This window comes from Pelobates fuscus, chromosome 9 (genome assembly GCF_036172605.1).
Source record: "Pelobates fuscus isolate aPelFus1 chromosome 9, aPelFus1.pri, whole genome shotgun sequence".
In the NCBI taxonomy this organism is placed as follows: domain Eukaryota; kingdom Metazoa; phylum Chordata; class Amphibia; order Anura; family Pelobatidae; genus Pelobates; species Pelobates fuscus.
Genome location: NC_086325.1, coordinates 98,332,798 through 98,344,707, shown reverse-complemented (window position 1 = coordinate 98,344,707; position 11,910 = coordinate 98,332,798). Strand labels below are relative to the sequence as shown.

The 11,910-nt window shown below is 43.5% G+C and overlaps 1 protein-coding gene across 1 annotated transcript; it reads right to left on the bottom strand.

The window, feature by feature from the left end:
* Positions 1-2,122: 2,122 nt before the first annotated feature.
* Positions 2,123-8,232, bottom strand: PDZD11 (PDZ domain containing 11). Its single transcript, XM_063432191.1, has 7 exons — positions 8,124-8,232; positions 7,862-7,956; positions 7,504-7,587; positions 7,339-7,395; positions 6,459-6,557; positions 5,763-5,823; positions 2,123-2,745 (listed from the first exon to the last, which is right to left on the bottom strand). Exons 2-7 carry the CDS (start codon positions 7,952-7,954, stop codon positions 2,711-2,713), a joined length of 429 nt encoding a protein of 142 aa, XP_063288261.1. The 5' UTR covers positions 7,955-7,956; positions 8,124-8,232; the 3' UTR covers positions 2,123-2,710.
* Between the last annotated feature and the right edge of the window lie 3,678 nt (positions 8,233-11,910).

The following is an 11,910-nucleotide window of genomic DNA, read 5'->3' as shown; positions in this document are numbered from 1 at the left end:
CCTGCATGAAAATCATGTTTTTCTTGAAGGATGCAGACTTCTTCCTGTACCACTGCTTGAAGAAGGTGTCTTCCAGAAACTGGCAGTAGGACTGGGAGTTGAGCTTGACTCCATCCTCAACCCGAAAAGGCCCCACAAGCTCATCTTTGATGATACCAGCCCAAACAAGTACTCCACCTCCACCTTGCTGGCGTCTGAGTAGGACTGGAGCTCTCTGCCCTTTACCAATCCAGCCACGGGCCCATCCATCTGGCACATCAAGACTCACTCTCATTTCATCAGTCCATAAAACCTTGGAAAAATCAGAGATTCTTGAGATATTTCTTGGCCCAGTCTTGACGTTTCAGCTTGTGTTTCTTGTTCAGTGGTGGTCGTCTTTCAGCCTTTCTTACCTTGGCCATGTCCCTGGGTATTGCACACCTTGTGCTTTTGGGCACTCCAGTGATGTTGCAGCTCTGAAATATGGCCAAACTGGTGGCAAGTGGCATCTTGGCAGCTGCACGCTTGACTTTTCTCAGTTCATGGGCAGTTATTTTGCGCCTTGGTGTTTCCACACGCTTCTTGCGACCCTGTTGACTATTTTGAACGAAACGCTTGATTGTTCGATGATCACGCTTCAGAAGCTTTGCAATTTTAAGAGTGCTGCATCCCTCTGCAAGATATCTCACTATTTTTGACTTTTCTGAGCCTGTCAAGTCCTTCTTTTGACCCATTTTGCCAAAGGAAAGGAAGTTGCCTAATAATTATGCACACCTGATATAGGGTGTTGATGTCATTAGACCACACCCATTACAGAGATGCACATCACCTAATATGCTTAATTGGTAGTAGGCTTTCGAGCCTATACAGCTTGGAGTAAGACAACATGCATAAAGAGGATGATGTGGTCAAAATACTAATTTGCCTAATAATTCTGCACTCCCTGTAGATAGTTGGTGGAGGCAATTTATTGATAAAAGGGGTGGGGGGGTGGCACATCCAATTGGATCCCCCTTTGCCCACCAATGGCTGGTGCGGTAAACATGATTAATTCTTCACCATCCCCTCCCATGGGCACCAAATGGTGCTCTATAATATAAACCAGGAGGTTTTTCTCTTGTTGCTCAGTCCCCACCAATAAGCCGTGAATGGGGGCTACTAAGTTAATTTAAAAAAAAATCTGAAGAAAAAAAAAAAAGACCTAGCACAAAAATATGATCTACTCATTGCTGTGTAGATATGCATATGGAGCACACAGGTGTTATTGGAGGTTAGAAAAAGAAAAATAATAGGCGCTCGCTATAGTGATCAGGCAGCAGCCTCTCTCCGGCTCCGGCTGCTGTAGGCCACGCTCGGTGTCCCGTTGTTATAGCCCCTACGGGCTCCGGAAAGGTAACTCTCGGTTCAGGGGTGCACCCCCGATGTGGGTGATGCACCTTGGCAGGTCTTCGGGCTATTTAGCCCTCGTTTATGCCGCTTTTTTAAGCCCGTCGAGCAGGAGCTTGTGTCCCCTGCTTCTGCTCCGCTCGGCGGTTAGGCTCCGCCCCATCTTAATTTCTTTTTGAGATTACGATTAATTGGAATATCCAAGAACACATGTATGTATTTTTTGCATATTTTAATTTGAATTAATAGGCGCGGTATACGCCCTCTTTCTTTTTCTGTTATTGGAGGTTAGATGCGGGTCATACTGACCTCATAGGCTGTTTTTGCAGGTGTTTTTTTTTTATTAACTTTTTGCCTGGTGGTGTTGCCAGTGGTCAAATCGTTCAGTGTCACTGAAATACAGACACATTTCTGCTTCGTTTGGAGCTAGGACTGCAAAATCTGGATATTGTTAAATACTATGAACAATGGCCAAATGGCCCCATTTGCTACTGGGCAATTCAGACTTTAGTAAATAATCCTCTATATAGTTTATGAAATTAAGCACTGCTGGTGAGAAAATTTCCCCTTCCACCTACAAGATAGTGGATCCAAAAAAATGTCTGTCTTCATACAGCACAACTCACTGACTAATTAGCACCACTATATTTCATTGGTGGCACTGTACACATCGGATTTCAATCACAGCATTAACATTGACACTTTTGTAAAGAAAGAAAATACTTTATTTTGCATTGAACTAGAAAATATTTTTAAAAAAGAGTAGTAAGCCTGCAGATAATGGAAGTAGAGTTTGCTGGAATGTCTCTGTACAGTATTTTTCCAGAAGAGCACGCGTGTAGTTTTTTTTTTTTTGTTTGTTTTTTTTAAGGTGCACTCCATGCAACAAACCCACTACAGCCCATCACAGTGGTTGTTGTGCAAGAAATCTATGGTTTTCTCAACCCTGCTTTTTTTTTATTTTTGTCAAACCGTTTGAACTCAAACAGTTGGCAAATCCCCTACCCCCAAATAAACACCCATAGTCTCCATGTACAATAAAGAATGTACTAATGCATGGTGCAGCAAGAGCCCACGTAATTACTGAAGAGACAAAAATGTAATTTATTTATACCCTCCTTTTGCAGTAATGTGCTTAATATGACAGGTATTCAGACATGGAATTTTTAAAAATAAAAGCTCTGATTACAACTGACATGAATTGTAAAAGTAATGCTGGCTGACAGAAAAATGTTAACATGTCCCTTTTGTAGAGTAGTACACAGAGTTATTTCCCGAAACCACCAAAGCAACCCCTTAATAACCTAATAAATATGGACGGACGCAAATAGGGCTTTTGCTGTGCCTAGTGAACAGTCCTCTCCTTCTGACGTTGATAATCTGTAAAGCAAACACAAACATATTAAGGCAGTTTTTTCAAGCACCATCAATATGAATGGCATATTTTAATCTAAATATAAAATATTTCCTTGCCAACCATAGCATATTAAAATGGGTAGCACTTTAGGAAATTAGATCACCTTTCCTGTATTCCAGTCTTTTTTCCCTGTTCTTTTAGCTTTAGGATAGGTATTTGTTTTACAGAAAAAAAACATGGTTTTGTTTTTAAATCACCCAGTCAGTTTTCTGGTGGAGTTAAGCCGATTTCCCCGAGCGCATTGTGCCAACTTCTCATTAACTGTACTTCTGAAAACCGCTATAATTAGTGGATCTAATAAGCAACATTTTCTGCTTTGTAATCTGTTGCTGTGGGGTAGGCATTCCCTGCCATTCTTGTGTCTTCCCCTGTCTTCTCAAAGTTCACCAAAAAAGCTGTCTGTACTTAAGTTTAACTTGGAGAACACTGATTTTTTTTTTCTCCCTTTCGGCTTTATTCTTCATGGTAGGGGTAAGCAACCAAGATACAAATAGGCTGCCTGGGGAGATCAGCTTGTATCCCCCATAGCTGTCCTGATGGGTGTCCCAGTAGAACCAGGAATCAATCAGCATTTGGAGGAGGGCGGGCAACATTTTTCCATTTCCCTCCTCCCCAGCTTGCTAGCTAGCTGTGATTGTGCTGGGCAGTGCCCGCTAGAGCTGGAAGGAAGTGATATTAGAGTACTTCCTTGTCAGCAGTATTAAAGAGGAATCCATTTAATTCAGAACAGGAAGACACTCATTGGTTGAGTGCTCAGCTGTAAATGTGCAGTGTCTACCAATTGCAGAGTCTGTTTACTGTTTACATGCCCCTACTCGCCGGCGTTGTGTCTAAGTGACCGGACGTTCAGGAATATTGACATGAAGCATTGCAAGATCACGGAGGAAAGGGAAAATTGCTTTGATCACTGGAAACGAAGAACACTTTGCTCCTCCGCTGGTCATAACTGGTCAGGCGTAGGAAACCTCCATAAGACAAAGTAGTCCCTACTTTGTCTTATGGTTTAAAGAAAACTAGAGCAGACAGGAAGAAATGAAGAACAGATCCTGACACAGGGAGAGAAGATGAATCAATTAAAAAAAAAAAAAAAAAAGTAAATTCGGTATGACAGTGCCGCTTTAAGGTCAGAATTTCCGGGTGCCAGCTCAAAATAGGGCTCACTGGTTCAGTATTTTACGTCATGCGCTGCAGTGAATAAGCGTTTTCTTCTGAGAGCATGTGCAGCGCTACTAGTTAGTCTTCAAAACATTCATCCACCAGTACAGACTGCATGTTACCTCATCCTTTCAAAACCAGTATGGGCACAAAGCTTAGCAGTCAGTCTTCCTATATATATATATATATATATATCTCAATTTCCTTTTTCTTCATTGATAGGCTTTATCCATATTTTCCTGACCATTATTCATGGCAGCATTTACATATGGGTAGCTCCTCCCCTCACAGCAGAAAGGACAGGAAACAGAACTCTGAAACTGGTATAAATAGATCCTCCCCCTTTACCATCAGGCAGTCTTTTTTTCCTGTACTGCACAGCAGTTTGGAAGGAGTCTGCTTATGCAGACCTAGATTTTTATTTTATGCTCACCAGGCAATATTTTTGTAGCCCTGCTGGGGTTCAGCCTCTAAGCCCTGAAGACTCAGCAAAGCACTATTGTAAGCTAGCCAGCCTGGGTACCCCCTTTAGTGACCGGGGGTCGGACCCAACCTCTCCCTCTGGGGATGAAAATGGTCCACTGCATGCCAGGGTTCAGCCTCTTACCCCTGAAGACCCAGCAACAGGCCAGCTTGGGTACCACCTCAGGGGATAAATGTGATATACTGCCTACATGAAGCCAGGCCAGGGTTCAGCCTCTTATCCCTGAAGACCCAGCAAACAGCACATCTGTAAAAGTGTCCAGCCTGGGTACCTACTTCAGCAACCAGGGGTCTGACCTATCTCTCTCTCTGAATTGATGACAGTAGTCCACTGCATACACGAGGCCCAGCCGAGTCTAAGCCTTTATCCCTGAAGACCCAGCAAACAGCACATCGGTAAGAGTTGCCAACCTGGGTACCGCCTTGAGCTATCAGGAGTCTAAACTATATCTCTCCCTGAAGGGATAACAGCTGCTTACATTAGGCTTCCTTCTAACAAATAGGTTACATTTAGGAGGTTTGTGTGGTGAGCATTTAGGTAAGTTTATATATGAAATAATGCTTGGTGCAAAAGAGTGCTGATAATGCAAGGAGGCATTGTGCAAAAGAGTGCTGATAATGCAATGAGGCATTGTGAAAAAAAGAGTGCTAATAATGGATATCCTGGCTGTATAAAGTCTGCTGGAATTCCACAGTCCTGAAGACAGAGAAATATCCAAGGTAAGAGAACTTTCCTGGATAACTGATTGAAGTACACACATATATATGACCGATTTTAAAATCTAACTCTAAGTCCATACACACACTTGTTTCTATCAAGGCATGTGGCATTGATTGCTGTTATCTGTGCATTATCGCAAATGAGCAGGCTTTTGCAGACAGTGGAAGAATATACTGCACAGGAGACCACTGTGTCTCAGTATCTGTACACGGACTGGTTTCTGTTACAGCATCAGTATGTTTCCAATATATGCTCTATGTATGAATTGGTCTGAAGACTGCCTCAGTGTATGTCCAGTATATGCTATATGTATGAGGACACGGCCTCAGTATATGTATCCACTATATGCTCTATGTAAGAGTTACTGTGTGAATACTTACCATAATGTTCATTTCCTGGCTATTATCTATACTTGCAGTAGATTCCCACCCAGTTTTCTGACTAGACCTATATACAGTATTAGGGAATACAGAAAAAGGGGGAGCTAATTTATGATTTAATTTAATGGATAAAACAGCTGATGGGGGTGCTACCCATCTGTTAATGCTGCCATTGTTTATAGCGAGGAAAGAAAATCTTTATTCTTCTCCAAATGCCTGTATTTGCACTGTAATTACTTACTGTATGGAAAAAAACGAACTTGCATGAAGATTTCACGTGCCGTTTTTAAAATCTCCACAGCCTAAAACAAATATACAGAAATATTAAATTCTGATGTTGAACATTAGAAAATGAAACTTTAGCTAATGGTAGTAAAATTAATTATCCAGCTTACAAAAGTCAGATATCAAGAAAAATGACTAGTATTGCATCTTCATATGGGGAACTTGAGCTTTTTCAAGTGGAAGATTATACTTTATAGATGCAGCGTATGTTTCATTTGTTTTATGGAACACAAGTTAGAGGGTCAGTCTAAGCATCATGACCAATTTCTTTACTGTAAAGCGCTTGATGCTTAGAGCACCCTAAGTCCACTCTCATTTCTGAGAGTGCCTTATAGCGGAAATATTTTGTAAAAATAGCTACTTCTCTGCTATCAGACAGTCCAGCAGGGCTGTCAATCAGGCACCCAGAAAACATTATTCCGTATTGCTTTATATCAATATTTTGTTTGAGTTACTGTCTCCTGCATTCTGTTTTTGGTATGTAATTAAGGTTACCACAATTTTCTAAGCATGTGTGAGGTCACGGAGCACTTGCAGGGGACATTGCCAATATGCAAAACATTATCGCACCATATGGACAGCTGTCTTAGAGCCATCGTAAGATGACAATGATTTTTTTTGTAACAAATATGACTTTAGTTTGGCCATTTACCTTGCTATGCTCGATATCTTGAAAATCCACATTGTTGACAGTCAGCACCTGATCTCCTTCTTGAAGTCCAGCCCGATGAGCATCAGAGTCTGGGATTACCTGAACACATAATGTAATGCCAGAATTAGCAGATCACAATTCTCAAGAAAATCCCAGCTGTTACTCCATATTATGCCACCTAATACACCCAAAACTGGAGTTTTAGACTTTAACCCCTTAAGGACACATGACGTGTGTGACACGTCATTATTCCATTTTATTCCAGAAGTTTGGTCCTTAAGGAGTTAAACGAGTAACATTGAAACAGAAGCATAAATTATACAGCAATATATAAACCTAGTTCCAGAAAAGTCAAATAAGCCTTTCACCTTGCAGAGGTTGATACCATTTGCAAACGGTTTGATAACTTACTTGGTATCTGCCAGCAGTGCCAGGAACAAAATAACCTTCTCAATGAGTCAAAAGATGGCAGCACAAGTCTTAGTTCATTAGCTGAGAATATGCTGGCCCTGAACAGTTTAGCTCAGGAGAGCCAATGGAAGCTCCTTGCAAGCGTTTCCACCTCTCAGTGAGGAAAGTTACAAATGCCTGGTGGACCCTGGGTAATTTGTTAAACTGTTGGCATATGGTTCAACTCTACTTACATCGCGGGGGTACAAAGGCACCCCTGGCACCATATTCATTACAGCAAACCCATGGGTTAGTGCTTCCTCGCACCTTCAATAGGAAAGAAACACAACCCAATAGCATTAAAGTATGCTTAACATCTCCATTCCATAACTTAATGTCTAAATCTAAAGCAAAGTGCCGCTAAATGCACATTTTACTTGTAACTTTGATTCTATATGTCCATAAAGGAGCCTTGCAAAAAAAAACATACCTTTGAGATAAAGATCCCAAGTTGTGAAGCTTTTCCCCCACGGATGTTAAATCCTAGCTGTGGAAATGAAAAAAGTATGTTGAATAGTAAACAAGTTGCAAGTATTATTTAAAAAAAAAAATTATGATATCTTTAAAATTCGCAACATTAATCAATAATCCTCACCTGTGCTCCAGGTGGCTTCTTCAGGAGAATAGTCCGTGGAAGGAAATGTGTCAACTGATTGTTATAATCTGAGTGATACATACGCTGTAGATAAAATCAGATTTGACCAATTACAGTGAATTTTAATATTTTACTCAATGAATACATTTCACACATTAGGGTGCCTGACCATCCCACTTTATAAAAAAAAAAAAATCTCAGACAAAAATTGTGCAACCCCCCTCCCCAATCACTCTCTTTCATATTGCCAGTTGAATGTTATATATTTTAATCAATTGCAGAAGGTGCAAAAGTTCCAGATAAAGCACAATATATCTCTCCCAGAAAAAACCCTGAGTGTGATGTCACATTTAATTACCTCCTTCAGAGGGATCCAAGCCGGGGGATTCTCGTAAGGTGGCAGAAATACGACGGGGTACGGATACTCATCATAAGTGGTTCGGCCCTCCATCCCTAAAAAATAATGGGAAGCAGAGAGCATTGATTGTTACCCTGCAGGGATAATGTAATACAGAGCTTACAGGAGAAAGATACTCTAACCGTGATTAAAGCTAACCAGTATGCCACCACCCTTTATTACTTTATATCTAGGTTTTGTATTAATTAATAATGCCTATTACCCAGCCAGAGAATAATGAAAACTGATACACTGTCTTCTGACTTCCGGTGTGCTCTCAGTCCCTTCCCAGCAGCCAGATTCTACTACGGTGGAATTCACAACACTTCCGCGTCACGTGACGTGCTCTCGCTTGAGAATAGAGACCAGAGGCTCTGCAGGTGCTCACACCTGGCTTCTTGTATTGATATCAAGTGTCCCCTTATTGAATATACTACTACATGCCGCCTAGGAACAAATCGTTAATTGTATGAGGTCTTATTGTACTGTGAAGGGATTTTCTCTTCTCGAACACTGGAAATGGAATATTAATAATAAATGTATTTATTATCCTCAAAGTTGCTCTAGCGTTTGGCAGTTTTTAACTAAAGATCAGTTCTTTAACAGGGACATAGTAAAAGGAATGACAGATTGGAATGCCCATAGACTTTAACAAGGCAGTGGAATGCCCATAGAGAATAATGGAAGTAAAAGGAATGCCCATAGAGAATAATGGAAACAAAATATTTCAATAAGAGACAAAACTATTAAGACATATTAAGACATATGAAATAAATATTTTGCTACAATACTCTCCAAATTCAGTGTCAATTTTTTTAAATTGAGATTAGGTGGGATTATTAATGTTTTCTAGTATGTCCCTTTGAACATTACCAATATATGGTGCTCAAAAGGTTTGCAAAAGCCGGCCATAGGTGCCATGTCTGCTTGCAATGTGACACCGACTGGGGTGGGGAGTAGTAGTAAGTACCTGGGTATGTCCCTTTTCAGTGCCACTATGTTGACCATCAGTGTCCCCACAGCTCCTGGCAGTGTCATCTAACCGGAACAGTATTAAATGTGTACCCATGCCTAGTTTGATATATTCAATTTTTGTAGGGACAGTCAGGACCAGGGCCGGCGCTACCTGTAAGGCGGACTAGGCAGCCGCCTAGGGCGCCCCTTGGGAAGGGGCGCCGCCAGGAGCGCCGGCCCCCCTAATGCTGCAGCCGCCCGAGCGCTCTGTAGAGAGCCTCAGGCGGCTGCAGCTTTGCCCGGGCTGGTGCGTCCATGAGGGCGCACCGCCCGGGCACAGCATGAGGAGAGGGAGGGGGCTGACAGGAGGGAAGCGCTAAGCGCTCAGCGCTCCCTCCTGTCACTCCCTCTCTGTAGCGTGACCGAGCACAGTATAGTCCGCCAGTACAGGGAGCATCTGTCTCCTGTACTCGGACGGACTAACAGGAAGTGAACACTGGTGTTCACTTCCTGTCAGTCCGCCGGGTACAGGAAACAAAAGCTCCCTGTACCCGCGGACCATGATACAGAGCTCGGCCACGCTACTATAGAGGTAGGGGAGGGTGGGGGGAATAAATAGAGAGGGGGGGGGAGATAAATAAATGGAGAGGGAGGGGAGGAGGAGAAATCAATGAAGAGGGAGGGGGGGAGAAATAAATGGAGAGGGGGGGGAGGAGAAATAAATGGAGAGGGAGGGGAGGAGGAGAAATCAATGAAGAGGGGGGGGGGAGAAATAAATGGACAGGGAAGGGGGAGAAATAAATGGACAGGGAGGGGGAGAAATAAATGGACAGGGAGGGGAGGAGGAGAAATCAATGAAGAGGGAGGGGGGGGGAGAAATAAATGGACAGGGAGGGGGGAGAAATAAATGGACAGGGAGGGGGGAGAAATAAATGGACAGGGAGGGGGGAGAAATAAATGGACAGGGAGGGGGGGAAATAAATGGACAGGGAGGGGGGGAAATAAATGGACAGGGGGGGGATAAATGGACAGGGGGGGGAGGACAGGGAGGGGGGAATAAATGGACAGGCAGGGTGGGGGGAATAAATGGACAGACAGGGAGGGGGGAATAAATGGACAGACAGGGAAGGGGGAATAAATGGACAGGGGGGGGGGGAAATAAATGGACAGGGAGGTGGGGAAATAAATGGACAGGGAGGGGGTAAATAAATGGACAGGGAGGGGGAGGGAATAAATGGACAGGGAGGGGGGGGATAAATGGACGGGGGGATAAATGGACAGGGAGGGGGGGGAATGGACAGGCAGGGTGGGGGAATAAATGGACAGGCAGGGTGGGGGGAATAAATTGAAAGGGGGGGATACATTGACAGGGAGGGGAATTGACGGGATTAGGAGGGGGAATGAGAGTGGGGAGGGGAGAAGAGAGTGACAACGGGGGAGACGAGAGTGACAAGGGAGGGGGAGAAGAGAGGGACACGCAGGGGAGAAGAGAGTGACAAGGGAGGAGGGGGGAGAAGAGAGGGACAAGAGGGGGGAGAAGAGAGGGACATGGGGGGGAGAAGAGAGGGACAAGGGGGGTTGAGAAGAGAGTGACGAGGGAGGGAGAGGGGGAGAAGAGAGTGACAAGGGAGGGGGGAGAGATTGACATCCATCACACACACACAATGCACCCCTTGCACACAGAAAAACACACAATGCATTACACACAGACACACACACACAAGCAATTCAACCCTTACACACAATGCATCCCTTACACACACAGAAACACACAATGCATTCCTTACACACACTCAATGCACCCCTTACAGACGCACACACTGCATCCCGTACATACACAGAAACACTCATTGCAGCCCTTACACATACAAACACAGATTCACACAATGCATTCCTTACACACATATCAGGACATCCCCTACTCCTGTGAACAAACTAATTGGTGGAACATGAAGGTGGACCCTGGGGCCCAGACCTTGAGCTGTGCAAAGGGCCTTAAAAAAAATGGAGCCTTCTTCCTGTTCTCCCAGAACACAAACAGCCTCCAGAGAGCCTGTTCTACACCAGACCAGTGGAGCCAGACTGCAGGTAGAGCCCATCACCATCCTCATCTGATTGTAAGTAGGCAATCTAGTATATTATTCGTGGCACTAATCTCTAATTTACCTCACATTAAAGGGACACTTTAGTCCCCAGAACCACTGCAGCTTAATGTAGTGGTTCTGGTGTCTATAGCCTGTCCCTGCAGGCCTTTTAATGTAAACACGGTGGCACTGCAGCACTTGCGTTAGTTAACATGGGGCATTGTGATGTCATATCGGGGGGGGGATGGGGGGCGGCAAACTTTACTTTTGCCTAGGGCGGCAAAAATCCTTGCACCGGCCCTGGTCAGGACCAGTCCCGTTTGCTGAAATAAGCCCTGCATTTCAGTTTGCATATTTCTCTAAACCGATTGCAAAGATAAAGCAAACAAAATATACCGTGTTTCTCCGAAAATAAGACCGGGTCTTATATTGATACCGGAGAAACTGACGGAAGCCAAGCACAGAGAGATGGACACAGGTTTCTTCAGGAAGGAAGAGATTCTTTATTGGATCACCGATCGGGACTCAGAGGGACTAGCGTCACCAAAATACAGCAAAGTCTGAGTACTGAATACATAGAGTACATTCCTTATATAGCACTGTAGCTCCTCCCACAATTAACTACACCCACACATACCCTTAACCTATTTAATGAATAGAGTCTAAACTCATCCATCCGGTCTAACCACGTGGCTCATCTGATACAAAGGAGAGGGACACGTAATTCCAGTTCTTACATTCCTGCACCTGGTCAGTACAGTGATGACAGTATCTTAGCTACGTGTAATTAACCAACTGATACTACAAACACATATACATACATATGCCTTGTGGCAATCTTAGCCTGCTAAACTTGTATTTTACTGGAATTACATCACAATATTAATTTTAGTCACACAAAACACACTAGGGCTTATTTTCAGGGTAGGGCTTATTTATTTACGGTACCGGTATGTACATTGAACCCCCCCT

Excerpts from the sequence above, each read along its gene's own strand:
- PDZD11 (XM_063432191.1), bottom strand. The coding sequence starts at position 7,954 with ATGGAGGGCCGAACCACTTATGATGAGTATCCGTACCCCGTCGTATTT. Across the intron at positions 6,558-7,338 it reads TTGGGATCTTTATCTCAAAG|GTAATCCCAGACTCTGATGC; the intron begins GTATGTTTTTTT and ends TTATGTGTTCAG. Across the intron at positions 5,824-6,458 it reads AAGATATCGAGCATAGCAAG|GCTGTGGAGATTTTAAAAAC; the intron begins GTAAATGGCCAA and ends TATTTGTTTTAG.